Source organism: Biomphalaria glabrata, chromosome 15, assembly GCF_947242115.1.
Source record: "Biomphalaria glabrata chromosome 15, xgBioGlab47.1, whole genome shotgun sequence".
Classification (NCBI taxonomy): domain Eukaryota; kingdom Metazoa; phylum Mollusca; class Gastropoda; family Planorbidae; genus Biomphalaria; species Biomphalaria glabrata.
In genome coordinates, this window is record NC_074725.1 from 7952732 (window position 1) to 7973138 (window position 20407).

Consider the following 20407-nt stretch of genomic DNA (forward strand, 5'->3'; position numbering starts at 1 on the left):
CATATTCAAGAGAATTTACAAACCAATACTTACGTGGAACACAGCTGCCAAATTTATCTGGGAATTCTGAAATGAGGTCATCATTAATTCTATCTTTTTGTGGACCTAGAATAATGACTGGTCTGGTATATTTCACTGTAGATACATTTAAGCATGAGAACATACAGTACAATACTTTGCACTAATAGAAACATTTCCATAAACATGATTACACTAGATAACTTTTAACTGTATAGAGATAACTACTTTAAGTTATTTACCATTGTATAAGTTACTTTCCATTGTTTTTAAGCATTACTCCACATTTTATAGAGATTATTATACTCTGAAATTCTTGCATTGTATATATAACTTAAAACTTTTATTTACACTGTATATCAAGTTATAAAGAATGGGCACGCCTGCCATCGAAAGTGATTCTATTCAAGGCAAAAGAATGAGAAGAATGGAGAAATACAGTCAACAGATCATGTCTAGTGCCCCAATGGTCCAAAAGACCACCTAAAAAAACTGAACATTTTATGGAGCTTAAGTCTGTTGTTGATAATCCATCATTTCTTTTTTATGACTGCAAGATTAATAGCATTTTCATATTTTTCTAAGGTCACTCAAAATGAAGGCACTAGACTTTTAAACAACCTCTGTGGGTCTGACCATTGCTATTTAGAGGGCATGTTAGTGTAGATAAGCACTTTGACAGGTTCAACAGAACTCTTCTTGTAAGTATAGCATAGAAAATGTATTACGTTACAAAGTTTGCAATAACTATGAAGACCTGAGATGAATTAGATTTTTTAGTTATTTACTTAAAAAAAACAGTTGACACATATGTGCATACTTTGTTAACATTTATGTCTTGTGTTTCAATGTATTTTTAATTTACATATGAAGACTCAAGTCAAAGTCCTTTTTTTTTTAAAGCATAATTCTTTTATTGGTATTTATTTATTATGCTTTGCCAAAAATTAATTTCTTTACTGCAAGTAAAGTATTCAAGGATCTCGTCAAGAAATATTGTATTATTTATGGAGCTCCCATGACTGGTAATCTTAACTTTAAAAAATACAGATGTAATTTTAAAAGAGAAGATAATTAATTATGTTCTACCCATGTGTCAATCTAGTCATGCATGTTAATCAGAGACTTAAACTCTGCTAAAGTTTTCATGGCTGATTCAGGCAATCCATTTCATGCTTTAATGGCACTAGGGAAGAAGGAGCACTTGTATGATTTGCCTCTCTCTCTGTGTCTGAGTATTTTATTAGGCTTTGTTTTTTAAATTTGTAAATCATGGTTGAGTGTTTTTACTTTTAGTTTTCTGTCCTGAAGCATCTCTAAATTTACTGATCTGAATAATTGTGTTATTCTAATCCAGTGTTTCCCAAACTGTGTTTTGCAGAACACTGAGGCCAAATTAGGTGTTCCACTAACTACTGGAATATTTAAGTAGCCACCACATGAATTAATTTCTCTAGAAAAAAATATATAAGAAATAACTTATAATGAACTTGACAATTTGCATGTTTAATGTTTAGAACACCAGGAAAGCACCTACCCTTAAAGACATTGATTAATTTCATTTGTAATATGTTCTCTTGACAGACAATACAAATACAATAACAGTACATGTATTGCTAAAACAAAGGGTACTTAAAGAAGAAAAACAATTCACTTACATTCTTGTTGCACCACAGTCTCATAAGAAAGAATAGGTTCATCTCCTCCTGAAAATAACAAGCAGACCAAGTTATTAAACAACAGATATATTGGGTTTCCCTCAATCTTTTCATGTCAGGGAGACAAGCACAAAACTCAAAGCCAAAAGTTCATACAAATGACCTAGCTACAAACATTGTTAAATTACTGCAGTCTTTACTGGCAAAAAACTCCAAAATTTGAAGATGGCATATTAAAATGGTAGTATCTACACTTGTAGTTAAATAACACATACCAAAATAATGGGACTTTGAAAATGCATTTTCATTATATAATGATAAAATACATGGGAGAAGCCAATAGTCAGTTCCAGCACAGCTTACATGCACTATGTCAGATTGCACTGAGTGTTTACATATACATTAAAAACATTATAGGACTTTAATTGGCTTTAGTACAAATGTTGACTTGATAAGTCATATTTTTTGTGTGTGACATGTTTTGCAGCAGCTGAGTCATTTGTATGTTCCATGATATATCTATTACAAAATAAGAATCATTTGTTATACCAGGTATGACCAAATCCTCACAAAATTGTGGTTTAAAAAAAGTTATAAATAATGCTGACAACTATCTAGAAGCATGCTCAGACACACACACACACTGAAACAACACCCTAGCAACTAAATAAATAAACTCATAGACTTTCACAATTGTAGTTAAAAAGCAATAAATTATGGGTAAAGACATTACAAATGTCAGAAAGAATATCAGTCAACAAGTTATGGATCAGTATCAAATACTCACTAGAGCTTGCCTCACTATCACTGTGGTGGTTGCCTACATCACAAGGAGGAGAGAAAACAAAATAAAAACATTGGCTCATGCAAACAGGCTTACCAAAGTCAAACATTTGAAAATACACTCATTTTTTTTTATGTACATAAAAGTTGGATGATTTTCACTGATATTATTAAATAAAACTTACAAAAAGACCCATAAAAACTCTAGATCTAGCTGGCAGAAATAGCTCTATAAGTAAAATAATCAAAATTTTGACTTTGGCAGAGAATGTGACTGACTGGTTTTAAAAACAGTTGATTTTAAAAATGAATTTAAATTAAAACAAAACAAAAATTTAAAAATTTAATTTCTCTAAAAAGTTTCTAATGACTAAACTAATCTACAATATTTACAAGCCAGTCTTTTTCAGTCAAATGCACAATATTAATTATCAAACAAAATATATCTTCTATGTTTGTTATATTTAACTAATACATTGACCACAATTATTCATAAGCATTAGAGAAAAAAAAGGTTGAATTAGAAATATATATATATATATACCAAAATAAAGTCCAAATCAATTAGCCTTATTACAAGAAACTAGTTACAACCATACTAGGAATGATCGTTTTAAAAGCACTACACTAAATATGCACAATTCCATCACTACTAACTAAGGTTTTAACAACTAATTAGGTATATGAAATATTCTGTACAATTTGATTGGCTAATATTAAAACCATGTTTGGATAAACAGAAATCTTTAGTTATATACTAGTAAATATACAATTATGCTAAAGTAATTAAAAGAAGTCTTTTGAATGGTGGTTGCAATAAATACATGCATTAAACACTTTGAAAACAAACATTCAAAAACAGAATGTTTAAGAGAAGACCAAGGCCATTAGGTGGAACAATCTTACATTATTTTATTCATGAAATTTAAGTCTACAACTGCTTTATTTGTATACAGGTGTTCTTATGTTGAATGTCAGCCCTTGAAGTTTTCTACGAATAGATAGGCTTTTGAGTCAGATCACTCTACTGTAAGCAGGGGTTACAGACAAGAGATACGCCAAACCTTTTATTGCACCTGCCAATACAACTGTCTCATAATCATTTTTTTAGTTGATTCATTAAAGCCAACAAGCAGAAAGTGGAAGTTAACATAATATTGAACTTAAATATATGCTAGCTGAGTTAAACTAATGTCAATTAGGGCACACAATTAGTTTGAAAACAGCAGTTGAGTCACAAAGTTAAACCGAGATCAAATAAGAGGCTATATTATTATTTTAAAAATACTATTTGATTTTCAAATTTGAACCAATGACAGGTGACACACATTTATTTGGAATATATTAATTGATTATAAGCAATATCTAATAGGTCACAGACTTTAAAAAAAAAAAAAAGAATTAATTATAAAACAAAAACAGTTAAAAGCTGAAGCCACATCCCACTGACTTGTAATATGTATACTGAATATTGAGATGCTCAAGCTGAGAAAAGACTTTCAAGCATAAATAAAAATACACAGAGCTAGAAGACCTGAACCAAAAGCAAGTCTGTTAACCTTTGTACAAAAGAAAATGTAAATAAAATCAGATAGTGAAAATAAAAAAAAAATTACCTTCTGCTTGGGGAGGAAAATAAGAAATGGGGGGGTGGGGATGTAAAATAAGTTATGAGGAGTTCATCATGTTTGAGCATGTCAACAAAACTAGTCAAACTATCAGCCAATGTTTAGTTTATGTTAGTTGTTATAGGTGAATGTAACACCAAACAGAACTGATCAACAAAACAGAACAACCTGTAGGTTAAGTACAACAGAGAGAAATAGAAATAGTATTTACCTTCTGCAACATCCGCAATGAACAATTTTCAAGGGGGAAAAAAAAAAAGAAACTTGTTTAAAATGTAACAACACAAGAGCTGGTAACATTTATCTTTTAGAATCTCTTGATTAAGAGCATCCAAAGTAAGAAACCAAATATTTAAAGAATGATAAATAAATAAATGAGCTAAAACAGAACTGAACCAAAAAAACAGAATCAAAATTAGTTTATTTACTAACTGTAACACAAAAATGAAAAAAAAAAAAGGAGTATTTATAGAGTAAGGATAATGTGACATACACTCTTCAGTTAGATAACATATTCATTGTTTCTAGATGGCAAATTCAAAGTGATAGTCCACCTTTCATAATACAAAATAGAATTAGCTTTCTACTTGTGGACCAAATCCACTTTATTAAGTATTTCAATGTCATGGGTGACTGACTGAATAAATAGTAGAGAAGTCATTTCATGCTTTTTTTTTTTTGTATGAATAAAAAACACAACTTTACCTTCTAAGAAATCCATCCAGATATGTCAAGATGCCATAAGAGGAAGAAAAAAAAGACAGAAATGAGTAACATGCAAAAAACATGCCAAAAGGATTTTGTTTAAATAATAATTGTTTTCTGACAAAATTCAAGTGAAAAAGAAAATCTCATTTAATCCATGGGTATATTCATCTTATCAAGAGGCTTATGGTTTGTTTTTATGGTATTCAGCTTGCTTATTGTTATAAATTTAAGCATGCATGTATCTACCCAAGGTTTTTTATTAAGATGGCTAATTGGGGAAAAAGTTGTTTAAATAGTGGATTACATCAAATTATATTTAAATGAAAACACAGGATGTGCTCAAGTGAAAGCCTAACAACTTATTAGCAAAATGTGATACATTGGAGTCGTTTAAGATCAAACAGTTTGCACTTAATGGTGCCAAGACATGCGGAGATCAAGAGAGCAAGTTTCAATCATTCCCAAAGCCATTGAGAAACTTACGTTCATCAGCACTGACATCCTCACTTCCACTTTGATCTTTGCTCTTCATAAAAGGGAAGCGTCTGGAAAATGAGAAATTTTTCTTCTTTCTATCGTTAGCTGCTGATGAGGCTGACGATGAAGTCTGTAAAAAAAAAATATAACATTATGTCAAAACAAAGGATACTACTTATCCCTGTTCAATGTCTTTTAGAAAGGGTAATAGTCATGGACATTCTTATATACCTGTGAATCTTAGACTAACAGCAACGTAGAACAAAAATGTTCAAGTGTTTTGAGTTGCTTAACAAAATTTGGACTAGAAGTGGATATTCTGACAATTATTGACAAGCACACATTAGGGTGGTACAGTTATGGATTAGAGAAACGATGCAATACTTGGCAAAAAAAAAATATTGGAGTATTGCAAAAAAAAAAAAAAAAGGAAGACATCAAGTGAATGGATCACAAATTGGACAAGATGCAAAGAATGGACAAAATCAGAAGGTAATTGGAAAGAACTGGTTGGCAGGTCATGTGGTGGCTCCAATGGTTCACAGACTTCAGGTGAAGTCGTAAATTTTGTTTATATTGAAATTAGTATTTACTCAAATTCTTTCCCTCATATATATATATATTATATATATAATTAAATCTAGCACACATGAATAAGTATGGTCACTGCTGAGAAGGAAAAGCAGCTTAGCCTGCAGTAGAGATTTAACTAATGATTAATGTTGCTTTATGATAGTTTTGAAATAACGTGATTAGATTCATTGTGGTGTGTCAGGTATGGCTAGAGTAAATATTTTATTTCTTTGTTGTTATTTTGATACGGAAGAATTATATCCCTTTGTTTACATCTCCATGTATGAATGTGAACAGTATACAAGTGATGTTTTTGAGTGTATTTATTAGTTTTTTCCATACATTAACTCAGTGAATCTGGCAGTTACTTTTGGAGATTAATAGAGAGAGGACTATATGAGATATTGTATTTTGAGACTTAAAGTGTCTCAGTGATTCTGTTCATACATTGATATATTCAGTGATAACTATTTGTATGGCCAGCAGTATATGCCTGGATATTATTATTACCATTCTTGATTCTATTCTTTATGCTCATTAAATCATATGTCTGTTTATATCAGACTTTTTTTTTTTGGTGTACTGTAACTACTTATTATAGATGTAAGTTAATCGCAGTTCAAGCTCCACTCCATTCACCTGCAAATGAATAACCCACGCTTATGTCAACCAGAGAGACACTAAATTATTACAAGCAAGCAAAAGGACGTTATATTATGGTAGCTACAACTACAGAGATCCCAGTTATACTTTTCCTAATTACCCCGTAAGCCAAATAAAAAGGAACCTGACATGTTGTAGAATGTGACTTGATTTTCAGTGATATTTCTTCTCAAGTATCATCTATATCACTAGAGATGCTTTTTACTTATGGACCTATACATAATGAGTCTATTAATTTTGACATTAAAGGCTTAACAGTAGCTTGAGTTCCTCTTTAGACTTTTATTTATTTAAAACAAAGTAAAATCCATAGCAATTTGTAAGCTTTTATTTATGTTCACTTTAACTGTAATCTCAGCAGCACACGCTGTACAAGGTAGATGTACCTACATCTGCTAAGATTCAGGGCTAAAGGGTTAAATGTAGGTGTGGCATTACCAACATTAGTTTCAGAAAATAATTGCCTTCTTTACTAGTTTTAAGCATTTTTACTATTAAGAAAATCTATTTTAAAGGGAGCAACTAGGCTAGACCTTGATAAATGGAGTGGAGAATTGAAAAAAAAAAATTATTATTTTTCTCTTAACTAATGAATGGAACATTTTTTACCCTGCCCACAGAAAAAAAAAATCCTTATTAAGTGAATGTGCAAATGGAATAGAGGAATGGTAAAAAGAAAATTCATATAGCCTTACTTAAGGCTCTAAGAAGTGATGACTAAAATAAACAAGACTAGCTTTATTAAGTCAATTAAATGATGTTAAACCTTGTCTGAATTAGTACTGTTTTTCCCTGTAAACTTGACATTTTTTAACCTTGCTCTTTCTTTCCTTTCAACTCTGGGGAAAAAAAACAACTTAATTTTTTGTTGCTGAAATTTATACAAACGTTTATCACAAAGAAAAACTTGAAACAACAAATTACAACTATGTACAATTTGATCCATCTATCAAATAGCTACACTATATATCAAATTACCACATACAACTTAACAATACTAGGAATGAAATTACTAGCTTAAAAAAATAATTAACTTGTTCATAGGTGTATTAGTAATTATCCAATCAATCTATGGTAAATCAAATGTAGCTAGTTACAGTTTCATGCTATTAAATACAAATTATATAAAACAAGGTTACAAAAGACAGTTTGTGTGGAAACACAAACTCAAAATCGGCCCCTGAAGTAAAATGTTTTACATAATTCGGATAATCCTTCAGAGTTGAAGATAGTTTACTTCCTAGTCCAAACCTCCCGCAGGACGATGGGGGATGGGAGCAGGCAGGGTTTGAACCTTCGATCGTCGATAAATCCAAACGACTGTCCAGCGCGCAAACCGCACGACCAGTGGTCCACCCAGGTAGGCTTCAATATTTTCAGAAAGAAAATCCGAATGAAATTATATCAAAGACAAATGAGAGATAAGAATGGAGAAAGAAGGTTAACAGATCTTGTGTAGTGCCCCAACCGTCTCGCAGATCAAAGGATACGTGAAAGTGAATGTAAAGTTAGATGTGAACCTGGCCTAACTAGTTTGTGGTCTATAGGGCAGATGATGTAAAGTTCATCTGTTTTTGTGGCCTACGGTTAACGAGGGTGTCATGTAGCCAGCACAACGACCAACCGCCTTTGCTTTTCCCCAACTAATGTCAGGTACCCATTAGAGCTGGGTAGACTCAGAAGTTGAAAATCCCAGTCTTCACCAGGATTCGAACCCGGGACACTCGGTTCGAACTAAATAAGTTAATTGTTTTGAAAAGGCTCAATCTCATATTTGAATCCTCAAAAAAAAAAAAAAAAAAAAAATTTCCACTATATAGAAAAAATGTTCACGAAAATGATGTTTATAAGATTACTATTCGTCTTAAATTAGGTCTAACATATAATGCATACTAATTAGCTTTTTCTTATAAAAAAACTGCTTGCATAATTAATTTTAAAAATTAGAATTTTCGCTTTCAGGAAAAAAAAAAGTAGCCGTTGCATCAGAACTTTGCATGGTCTAAAATATTGTGAAGTCGGATTTTCAATATCTCTTCTAGTTTACGAGATCTAAACGGGACGGACGGACAGACATTTCGCACAAAACTAATAGCGTCTTTTCCCCTTTCGGGGGCCGCTAAAAATACTTGTTCTTTGTGGTTGAAAACAAAGAAAACCCAGATGTTTTACTAAAAGAATTTCTAAACTAGAGTTAACTTATAGCAATTTAAAAAAAAAAAAGAGGCGTGTGGTGGCCAAGTGGTAAAATGCTTGGCGAGTGGTCAAATATTGGTGAAGGCTGAGATTTTGAATTTAAGGATGTTTACAGGATGCCACTGAATCAAGCTAACTATAATGTATACTTGACATTATTTGGGGAAAGTAAAGGTGGTTGGTGGTTGTGATGACATTCTTGTTAACTGTCAACCAAAGAAACAGATGAGCTTTACATCATCTACCCCATTGATGCCCAAAATACGGCCCGTGTCTCCATCCGGCCTGATGAAACGTCATCACAGAATATATTGTTTATATAAAGAAAGTGTGGCTGTTTTTTAAAAACAAGAACAACAAAATATAAACAGAACTTGCGCCATTTTTTTTTAAGTGTAAAGAAAAAATTCAAATATACCAATAATTCAATGTAAGTACTACATCCTCGGGTTTGAAATAACAGAGTTTCAGTTCAATTTCATTAAAGGTTTTGGACCTTTTCCATCATGTGGCCAGTGACACAAGTGTTGGAAATTAAAATGGCCCGCCAATTGAAATAGGTTGGGCATCACTTATCTACCCCATAGATTGAAAGGGGATCTTTACTTTCAATTTAAAAAAAAACAATCAAGTTGAAACCCTCCATTCATTTGAAATAAACATTTTGAATTCAAGGCTCACTACATTGCTTCAGCAACAAAGAGAGCTAAATGAGAAAAAAAAAAAAGGGTCAGGGGAGCATGAAAAAAGGATGTTATTAATAGTCATAATAATTGATGAGACTATGTTTCAGTACTCAGGTCATTTTATCATTTATTTATTAAATTTCTGTTAATTTTCTGGTTAAGTTCAATTATTCTTTCTTGTCTTCAATCCTCTCATTAATATTTCTTGAAAATATTTTTAGGTCTGCTGCTTTCTTAACTCTTTCTCTCCGTAATTATTTACGACGTTCTGACGGAATTATTAATTTAATCTGATTGTCATGCACTAACATGTTTTAATTAAAATGGTATAACTTTTTTATTTACAATTATAGAATAATATTTTTGATATTTGATAAATTAATGTCCTTTTTAGATATTACTAAATCAAATATATAAATTGAAGTGATATTTTTTTGCTTTATGAAAAGTAAAAATGAAAATCTGAAAACTCACCAATGGATGACAAAAAATTTAATCCAAGTCACATAAGAAGATAATTTCTATTCCAAACTGAATAAAATGCTATTGTTTTATAATCCTTATTCACATTTTCATGAACTAGAACTGGCACTAAAACAATAAAAAACTCATGGAGTACAAAACTGGAGCACATTATCCAATGTCACCACCATAGAAAATTTATGAGAAAAAACAGCAACTTGCAACATTACGTTCCAGTAAGAAAATAATTACACTGTACATGATATATTTCAAATAAAAGTGATGCATTTCTATTTACATAATGTTTAATATTTAAAACAATTCAAATGGATGTGTGGCACGTAATGACGAGTTTAATCCCATCATTCTAGTCATGGCCAGAAATGTATAAATTTCATGGTTAGAAACTGGTTTCCATTTTGTAAAAATGGATGTACTGCGTGCTGGAGTGTTTATTTTTATTATGTAGACTGCATAACTGTTTATGGCATCAACAAGATTATCAAAAATTGGGGAATCTAGTAGAGTAAAAAAACAGTCAAGCTCAGTTGACTCAGAATTGAGTAAGTTCATGTTGACACCTGTATATACTACATTGGCTGAAGTAGACCTAGATTCCTAAAACTAGACATATTAACACAAAGAATACATCTAGATCTAGGCCTGTTTTAACAAATTTGAAAAAATGCAGAGATGGGTACTAAAACAGAAATCAATTTTAGATTTATTCTAGAGTTTTTATGGGTCTTTTTGTAAGTTTTATTTAATAATCACTGTCATCTGAATCAATAAGGCCTCTTACTTGTTGATCAGATTATAATTTAGATCTACAAGTTTTAGTAGATCGACCTCCAGAAGGGCCAGGCTCCATTTCCATTTTAACACACACACAAAAAAAAAGACGACTTTCAAAACGCTCTGTAACATTAAAGCCATGTTGAAGGAAGTAAACAATGAACTCTTCTGCAAGCGGAAATCACGTAGATTAAGAATATAAGCAGTTAAAATTATAACCGAGAATAGGAACGAAACAAAAATGTTTAACTGCACCGACAGCAATATCGCCGCATAATCGGCTTTTACACCAAAAAAATCAACGCTATTAACGTCGCTTGGGAGAGAAAGAGTTAAAGTGGATAAGTCGGCTAACTTGTTCAAAGTGAAATGTTTACAAACCTTTGTTTACTTGGGATAATACCCATGCCCTCTTCATCACCATCTGCCAATATCCTCTTGGCCTGCCACCACTCATCATCGCTAGCATTGGTCACATGCAAGATATCGCCATAATGAAAGGCTAATCCTTTACTGGGTAAACCTGAGTCTTTGCTGGGGTCATAGTCAAACAATGCCCTGCCATGGATAGGTATTACATGCATAAATATACAAGCGCTAGTCTATTTTTCTCAATTATAGCCTGATGACCAAAGATCAGTATAGGGATGGTAAAATTACATTTCTTGTAAATAGCGAAATACTAATACAAAATAGTTTATAAGAATTTTATTGCATCATTATGTTCAATGTGTCCACAAATATCAGTACAAATTACTTACATGTCTATTTTGCAGATAGTCTTTTTAGAATATGTAAAAAAAAAAAAACAAACCCCAGAGATGCCATGAAATGTAATATTGTAGCCAACTTTTGACATCTCAGTCGATTCCTTTTAATCCACTAAATGCTCAAAGAAACCTATTTCAAATATGTCTAACTTAATGTATCCCATCTCTCAAGTACTGTTCTGTTGGTCATCAATTATATACAATAAATCTTAACGTGATTGAAAAACAAACTTGCTTCATGGTTTAAAATATACTAATACTATTTTAGATGCAATGTACACGCTTTTATTAAACAAAAAATAAAAATTTTCCAAATTTTTCACCAACCCTGAACAGCAATACAATAATTTACTGTCATGGTACCTATAAATTGTACCTCTCTCATACTAAAGCTACAACATGCCTATTGTAAATGCTTGTCAATACATTTTCCCCAATAAATAGCATAACTTTTTATGTAATACCCAATCAACACTGTATTTGCCATATTGCACCTACAGAGAGTTGACTAAAAGAAATAAGAGAAGACAGAGATGGTACTCTGGAGTGCACATTGTAATACCAATGGAATTTTAAATAACCGTTACAAGTGCTATGTTCACAGAACAATATTTCTTAAGTTTTCTTTGGCTAGGATCACATTTATATTTCCTACTTTGATGGGTAAATGACGAACTGAATGTATTTTTTTTTTAGATGTAATGCATATTCTAGTGTGAATTTGACCCCCAGAGCTATGAAATCATTCATAAATACATTTCTGCAGAAGCATTCTTCACCTGTGATACATAAATCTTATACGTAAACTATGCTTCAAAGCTAATGCTAAATAAATTTAGAAGAAATTCTGGGCTTTACCTGACAAACAATGTTTTTTTAGGGGTAGTTCTGAGACTACCAGTGCTTGTGTTCATCATTTGTTCTCTGAGATCTTGAATCTTGGCCTCAAATCTGTTGTAATCTGGAAAGAACATAGTCCACTGTAAGTCACCTGGGCATCAACACAAGCCAGTTCACTCAGAGTACTTTCAAAACATTATACAATAAAACACACTACTGAAAACTTAGCATTAACTTAAATCTTTCAATAATATCGACATCTTAGGTAACACCATAAAAAGCCTAGCAAGTCCATCCCCTGCTAACAAGCTCTCCTCTGGTAATATCACCAAGCCTGTCCATAACATAGTCATGCTCCAAAGCTTTCAGTCCTATGCCACACACTTGCAGGGATAGTCTGCATAAACAATGGTATAAACAGACAATTACTTCAGCAATAGATATATGTGTGAGTTTGAAAATGTATTGACACTGATCATTGGGGGTCTTTCTTGGCTTTCTTAACTATAAATACACACATATATATATTGTTCAACAAAAGAGACATTATTTCTTGACATTTTTTTAGTGGCTATATTTTCTAGAAATTTAACTATATTTATTTACAGCACTTTCTAAAACAAGACACAAGACGATTGATCCAATGAAAAACAAAACATTCACATTTAGTTGTAGTACTGCATAGAAACAACAACAACAAAAAAGTATGAATCTAGGATTTGGCTGGCAAGTTTGAGTGTAGCAATACTTACTCAGGCTATGCTGGTATTGTATTTATCTAAGATAAACCAATTATTTCTTTCAATGATCATTAAAAGTAGTCATGAAATATATGCTACATATCCCACAGCAGACACAAACACCGAAAGCTTAACAAAATTACAAGAAAAAAAAAAAACGCCACATTTTTTAGCTCATGCACTCTAGAAATCAACTGGCCATGAGCTCCATGTGTTGTCTTAAATGACACTTTCAACTAGAATTTTGGATGATTTTGTTCTATTGTTTCCAGCAGAAGGGAGAAGAAAAAAAAAAGACTCAACTGTTTAGATACAGAAAAACCAAGAAGTGAGCAGACCTTATAGAGTGATTGGTTGTGAAACAAAAACATAATCATCCATAAGGTCCTCTCTCCAGATACAAGGCAAAATAAATATTCTACTACCCCAAGTGCAATAACAACAGAACAAAGGACACAAAAACAACAGAACTCCTTAGATTTTTAATCTGTTTAAAAACCAAGTTTATTGGCTTGATGTCTACAAATATTTTTATTATCATGATAGAAAAATTGTGAGCAGGAAAAAAAAAAAAAACAAAAAAAAAACATACAAACTTTTAAAAGTGTTTTTGAAGTTACAAATATTCAAATAAAATGTAAAAAAAAAAATGTATGGAATGATTACTGAAAATATAAAGTAGATATGTATTTATATAAATATAGAACATAACAAGTAAGATATGTGGTCTAACAAACCAACTCACTTCTTGGTTATGTGATTGACATCACCTATTTAGTTAGTATAATTTTTATATCTGTTAGCAAAATATACATGGAATGCAGTTTTTTTTTTTAAATTCTTTAAGTAATTTGTGCTTCAATTCAAATATATATGATTATGCTTCAATAATAATACTAAAAAAAAAAAAAAAAAAAAAAAAAGTATTGAAAGGAAAAAGAAATATATACAACTCAACTAGCTCTCAAAACAGAGGAAAATCAAATGAAATGTGCACAACCCAATCAACTCAAACTGAACAAAATCTGTATGAAAATAAAAGAACACAGTATATTTGCAGCTAGATGTTTTATTGCCTTAATCATCTGATAGAAAAACAGAATTGTCTGTGCCAAACATGCTAGAATGACTTTTCTTTAATGTGGCTGCCTCTTCATAAAACCTTAATTGTATGACAAAAGGTTCTAGATTTCTTACCTAAAATGAAGTCAAATCAATGAACATGCACAAATCCCTCTAAAGCCTCTAGATAAGATTTAAGAAAAATGAAAGGAAGAGTAGATCTTCAAAACCCAGACCTTTAGACGAGGTGCATCAGATCTATAGTTTATTGATCCAGTATCAGTTAACATTTCAAGTCAACCCCCTGTGCTCACACATTCTTGCCTCAGGTATAATTAGAAAAAAATTCTTTTCTGTTGTCATAGTGAATACATAAGTAGACCATCTTACCAAGAGAAAAACACACAATCTTCCTAGCACTAAAAGAGAAATAAATGGTGGGGTGGATGGTTATGTTGCAGTCTTACAGGGAACGAGGTGCAGGGAGGAGGTGGAGAGAGAAAAATCAATGGGAGGAAACAGTAAAAGGCAGCATTTAAAGCCAGTATTGAACATGTTCTGTTACAAGGTAAGAAGAAATGGTGATAGGCAGTGAGTGGAAAAACACAACGGTGAACTCTCTCTGGGGTTTTAGTTACTTTGAAAAGAATACATTAATAAAAAAAAAAAGGATAATGCTTATAAGTAATATTTTAACTACTATTTACATTTGTTCTAAACACCAATAGCAAGAGCACAACCTCAAAAAGGAATCAGTTTCAAGAGCTGGTCAAGCCACTTGATCACTCTATTAACACTACAGCTGTTCCTGTTTTATACAAACATACAAACAAAATTTTGATTTCTTCCCCTTAATTTTGTATGTACATCAGAGAGCAAGAGTTCAATGAAAATGCAAGCACTGAAAATGTCTACCTCAATGCACATAATAATCTATGTAAAGCCAGTGCCTAATACTTCCTTTATTCATTCACACTATTACTAACTATAAAACATAATAACAAATGAATTTAAATTACATTTTAAGCTATTATTACACAAATTGTAAGGTAATAACATTATAATCTCATTAAAAAAAAAAGCAAGAATCATATACATGATGTTTAAAAGAAAATATTGATATCAAAATGTTTATTATTTATAAAACTACAAGATAAAATGCTTTACCTGACAAGACCACAACAATAAAATAGACACATGCTTGGTAATACAAAAAAAAAAAAAAAAAATGCCATGCATCACAATCCATTATGAGCTTAAAACTTTCAAAGAGAAGAAGAACAAAAGTATTGATTGAAGTCTAAAACATCTGGCAGTAACAAATTGACACAACTGGGATACAATGCATGTTAGGAGAACAAGCATGGGGGATCAAAAGTTGTTCCAAGATATCTTATCAAAATGAGGGAGACTTACTACTACAACAACCCACACACAGTGGACACTGGGAAACAAACACTCAGAAAAAACAAAAAGGACTTTATCTTGCCATGGTATTATTTAAGGGAAAGAAAAAAAAAAGGATTCCAAACAAAGTTTTGTTAAATGAACTTTAGACGAATCAATCACTTGATGGAATCCTAAGAATGACACACTCTGTAACAGACATGTAAAGCCGATGCTAAGAACAATAGGACAGTATAATAAAGAAAAAGTTAATAGGCAACATTCAATACATTTTTTGTCTTTGTAGTCTAAGTGTTGACATGACAAGAAAACAAAAAAAGTGATCTGGAAGACAATTAATTATAGTGTTCAAAGAAATAAACATTACAACGTGTGCAATGTAGACAAATAAACTGCAACACATTCTATCAGAAGGTTTCAGTGCTATAAAGACATGGAAGGAAGGAAATGAACATATTTCTGAAGATACAAAATGACAGAAATAAGGCAAGATAGAAGCATATTAAGAAAAGACAATTACAGGAGCATCATCTTGATAAGATATCATAGAATACAACCAAAATAAAGCCATTGATTATGAAATTGTTGAAGGTGTAAAATCAAAATAAATTGGAATAGCAAACATATTTGAAATTTAGCTTGAGACGTTTCAATAGCTTTCTCATTTTAAAAATACACCAACACTATATCTTAAATTGTATAAAGTTCTCAAATTTTTTATTTTAAAGAATTTTTGTTTTAAAAGGTTTTTACATACACAAATGACATAATTTTGTTTGAGTGTCCTTTTCTTAAGATAAAAACAATAAAAGACAAAAAAAATAATTGGTAAGCATTTTAATGAATGAGAAAGCGTCAAGAAAAGTGTCACAACAATTGACACAAAATTATGCACCCCAGAATGTCAATTTTTGGCTTTGACAGTATTATAATGCATCATACCTTCTGGCCTATATTGGGCTATAATCTCCACAGTATCCCCTGCTCTTTTAAGGGCCTGCGCAGCCTCTTCATGGGTAGCTAGCTTCAAATCAGTTCCATTAACCTAATGGAAGACAAAAAAAAAAAAACATAAGTAAATTGAAATAGAAAAAGTATTTTTTAAAAATTAAAAGATGATTTTTCTTTTTTTTAAATAGAAAACTTAAGCTATATATAGTTTACTCAAACTTACCGAAATAATCTGATCGCCACGCCGCAACTCCCCAGAGAGATCCGCAGGCCCTCCAGCCAAAATAAAGGATACAAATATTCCCTCTCCATCCTCCCCTCCTACAATATTAAATCCCAGCCCCGTTGACCCCTTCTTTAATACAATTTTCCTTGGCTCCCTGAAAGAAGAAACAAATAAAATGCCATTAATATGATGTCTTAGTGAAAAGATATTTTCATGAACTTTATTAAACTACACTATTTTTATTATGACCTGTATTTGAATGGTGATGGTGGAAATGTTAACTTTGGTTGACAAACTGCTTTTAAGATTTTACCCAGAGATAAAGAAAAATATAAGTGATTGAGCTTTTCAGTGACCTTTCTGAAGTTCTGCAACCCATCTAGATGAATATTTGTAGGGTCACTCTCAAACACCATTTGAGTGAGGGCTTGAGAGATTTAAATCCTCTCTTGCAAAAGCCCTGGACAGAAACCCTGCTGTCTTGCATAGTGCATACATGTCACCATACAGGTCGAGAATTTTTGGCTTCCCAGACCTGTCAAGATGAGATCAGAAAGTCTGGGGCAGTCAAACAGAATATGAGGCACAGTTTCCTTTTCTTCCCCACAGCAGGGGCATAGTGAATCGACATTTGGCCATAGCCATGTGAAATATGGGGTGGGGTAGAATTTTTTGCTCAGGTGCCTTGATAAGAGGAATCTCTATAAAAAGATCGATAATTCTTTAACCAAGCTATTATATGAAACTAAAAAAGAAAATGTCACTTTCTAAAGAATGAGTAAACAATGGATATTTTTCATTGTTATACTTCAATGACAAACGGCGAAATGGAAATGTGTATTCCCAGACCTGGAAATGTGTATTTTGAGGGGCAAATGTGTATTTTCCTAAATATAAAGAAATATGTAACATACACGAAATGCAGCAATCCAAAAAATTAACACAGCATAAAGTTCTATAAGAAATTCTTTACATTTTTCAAAATAGTTACACATTTAGTCTTTGTCATAAACTTTTCTAGAATATGTTAGAATGTTGCCATTCTTGTCACTTTGGCAATGGTTTTATTCCCGATTCCATAATAGCACCAAAAGAAAATTTATTTAAAAGAATGCATTTTATGCTAAAAGTGAATTTAGAGTTAAACTAGATGCAATGGTTTTCTTGGCTGGATAGGTGACATCTAGTTTTGTTAATAGGCGATTTCTATCAAATGTATGCAGAAACTGGCATTTTATAAGCAAAAGCCTTTGTTTTGTAAATAAACTCAGCTTTCAATGTCCTGATTTTTTCATTCTTTCAATTTAGGCTTTCATAAGTAATGGTAGCTTTAGATCTTCCTACTTTCTTTCTTTGTCATGCTAAGAGAGAGATTAACCAACATTTCTTCCATTAAAACCTCTGCCCTTCTCACTTTCACCTGTATATGATTTGTTGGTTTGCAAAAAAATCTAATCTAGATCTAGAGGCAGTTTCAGTAACAGTTGATTGGTTTTAATGTGCAAAGGCTACTTAAAGCTATTTTAATAATCCTACGGAATTGTAGGCTACTGTCTTGAATGTACTAGATCTAGACCAATTAGATCAGCTAATTTTGACAATTTTTAAATTTTAGATTCCATAAATGATAAGAAAGGAGATCAATAAATCTTTTTATAAGATGGCAGAAGTTGCTGGGCACTTGTGAGTATACATCTAGATCTATGTTAGTTTGATTTGGTTTTGATTTTAGGCACATCGGCACAATTTAGGCCATGTCGTGCCTGCAGTCCTTTAAGGACTACTCTCTCTCTAAACAACAGGGGCCAAATTCTATACAGTCATATCATAAAAATCAAGGTCTATTCACAGTTAAAATAGTAAAGGTGTTACAGATATCTAGATCTAGAACCTAAAGCTACCAGAAGTCAGTAGTCTAATTCTAGATCTATAATTAGATCTTTGATCTAGATTAAATCTCTCTAGATTTAATTCTAGTACACACCTGGTCATATCTATCTCTGAAATGCCTACATGCCAAAATAGAAATGAGTATTCCCAGACCTGGTAATTTGTATTTGGAGGAGCAAATGTGTATTTTCATAAATATAAAGAAATTTACTCATGAAAGACTAAAATTCATTCAAGCTAATAACATACACGAAATGCAGGTGTCATAAAGTTAACACAGCATAAAGTTATAAAAAACATTTTCTACATTAAAATATTTAAACTATTAGTATTTTTCATAGACTGTTCTAGAATATGTTAGAATGATGGCGTTTTTATCACTTGGTAATGATTTTATGATCACAATGCCTCTAGTGAAATTAAAATTCTACCAGATGTGATGGTTTGCTTGGTTGGATCAGTGACATCAAATTCTATAAAAGTAGTTTTGTTTAAATGCAATGTCTTTACAAGGTATCCAGACACTAAAAAATGTATAAATCACATTTTGAAAGAATTCAGATTTTCTTCTTTTAGACCATTCTTTGCAGAGTTAGCAATGAAAGCTTTGGCATCATCTACAATCACTAATAACAAACATTTTAAAGATTTTTTTAAAGACAGATGTCATGTATCATTATCAATATTTTATTATTCAAAAAAATATATTTAATTATTTAGATTAAACTTAGGTCGAGGTTGAAATTCAAATCTAGGTCGCTGGTAATTCCAATGTCTTTGACATCTGTCACTCAAACAAAAGAGGCCCTTGTCATGTGATAGAAAGCTATGATTTGATTGGTTACGCAACTGGAAATAAGAAAAGGGACGCAGTGTGGAGAACAAAGATGTGCAATATAGAATCTAAATTCTTCAGTCTATCTGGAGATTTCATAGGGTTAAGATGTATCTAGTGGTTAAATATTTATTACAGTTTACTTTTGTAATTACTGTACAATATATTTTGTGATTTCAAGTTTCTGTATTAAAAATTTGTATTTGAATTAAAGGATCTTCACTTATTCAATCTACTAGATAATATTAGATCTAGAGATATAGAATCCCCAGCATGTCACAGTAATTCATCCTATCAGCTGACATCTTCAAGTAAAGTTTATTTTATCTTATCAGATGACAACTTCAAGTAAGGTCTTCTATCTTAGCACCTCTCAGCACCATCGACTAATTAGCACTTCTTCAGCACATATATCCACAAGAAGAGAATTCCCAACATATTTAAATATATTCAAAGCAAGATAAACTTGTGACAGCAGGTAATCCTAATTAGTAATTGAACTTTTTGTAATATGAAAATTGGGCTATTGAGTCTGCTGATTAGCTGTTGTAAGAAAGCTATTCATTCTTGTTTCTGATGCTTGAAGTTGTTTTAAAAAACAATTGTGTTGAAGGAGGGCACAAGGAATCAAGAATTTAATGATTTTTGTCAGCATAAAGCTTTTCTTTTGCAAGCACACTCAGCCTTGAATGCCTCTGATTTCAATCTTTGAATTTAGGCCTTGTGGGACCTAGCTAGTCACGTGACTATATCAGTAGCTTTTGATAGGCCACAGAGCAAGAGCAAGATTAAGCTCAAACAATATTTCTTCTATTAAAACCTCTGCCCTTCTCACTTTCATCTCAAAAGAACTCTCACCTGAATTTAGAGTTGAGTTTGAGTTTAGGCACATCGGCACAATTTAGGCCATGTCGTGGCCCCTGAATTTAGTGGTTTACAAAAATCTAATCTAGATTTAGAATTTGTGAATGTGAAATATTAGATCTAGACAAAGTTAGAAAAGTTATTTTAGATTCCATAAAGAATAAGAAAGGATATC

The 20407-nt window shown here is 31.8% G+C and overlaps 1 protein-coding gene across 6 annotated transcripts in view; it reads right to left on the reverse strand.

The window, feature by feature from the left end:
• The window catches only part of LOC106057190 (disks large homolog 1-like), a 114377-nt gene that overhangs the window by 6280 nt on the left and 87690 nt on the right, over positions 1 to 20407 (reverse strand). For 4 of the 6 annotated variants that reach the window (XM_013214286.2, XM_056012858.1, XM_056012860.1 and 1 more), the window contains 9 exons: positions 16641 to 16797; positions 16409 to 16511; positions 12276 to 12378; positions 11029 to 11205; positions 7275 to 7347; positions 5279 to 5402; positions 2464 to 2496; positions 1677 to 1724; positions 34 to 135 (listed from right to left, as the gene is read on the reverse strand). In XM_013214286.2, coding sequence (XP_013069740.2) covers positions 34 to 135; positions 1677 to 1724; positions 2464 to 2496; positions 5279 to 5402; positions 7275 to 7347; positions 11029 to 11205; positions 12276 to 12378; positions 16409 to 16511; positions 16641 to 16797 — 920 coding nt within the window. Of the gene's footprint in view, positions 1 to 33; positions 136 to 1676; positions 1725 to 2463; positions 2497 to 4555; positions 4796 to 5278; positions 5403 to 7274; positions 7348 to 11028; positions 11206 to 12275; positions 12379 to 16408; positions 16512 to 16640; positions 16798 to 20407 lie in introns of those variants that run through there. The other 2 variants (XM_013214287.2, XM_056012862.1) reach the window with 2 other exon arrangements.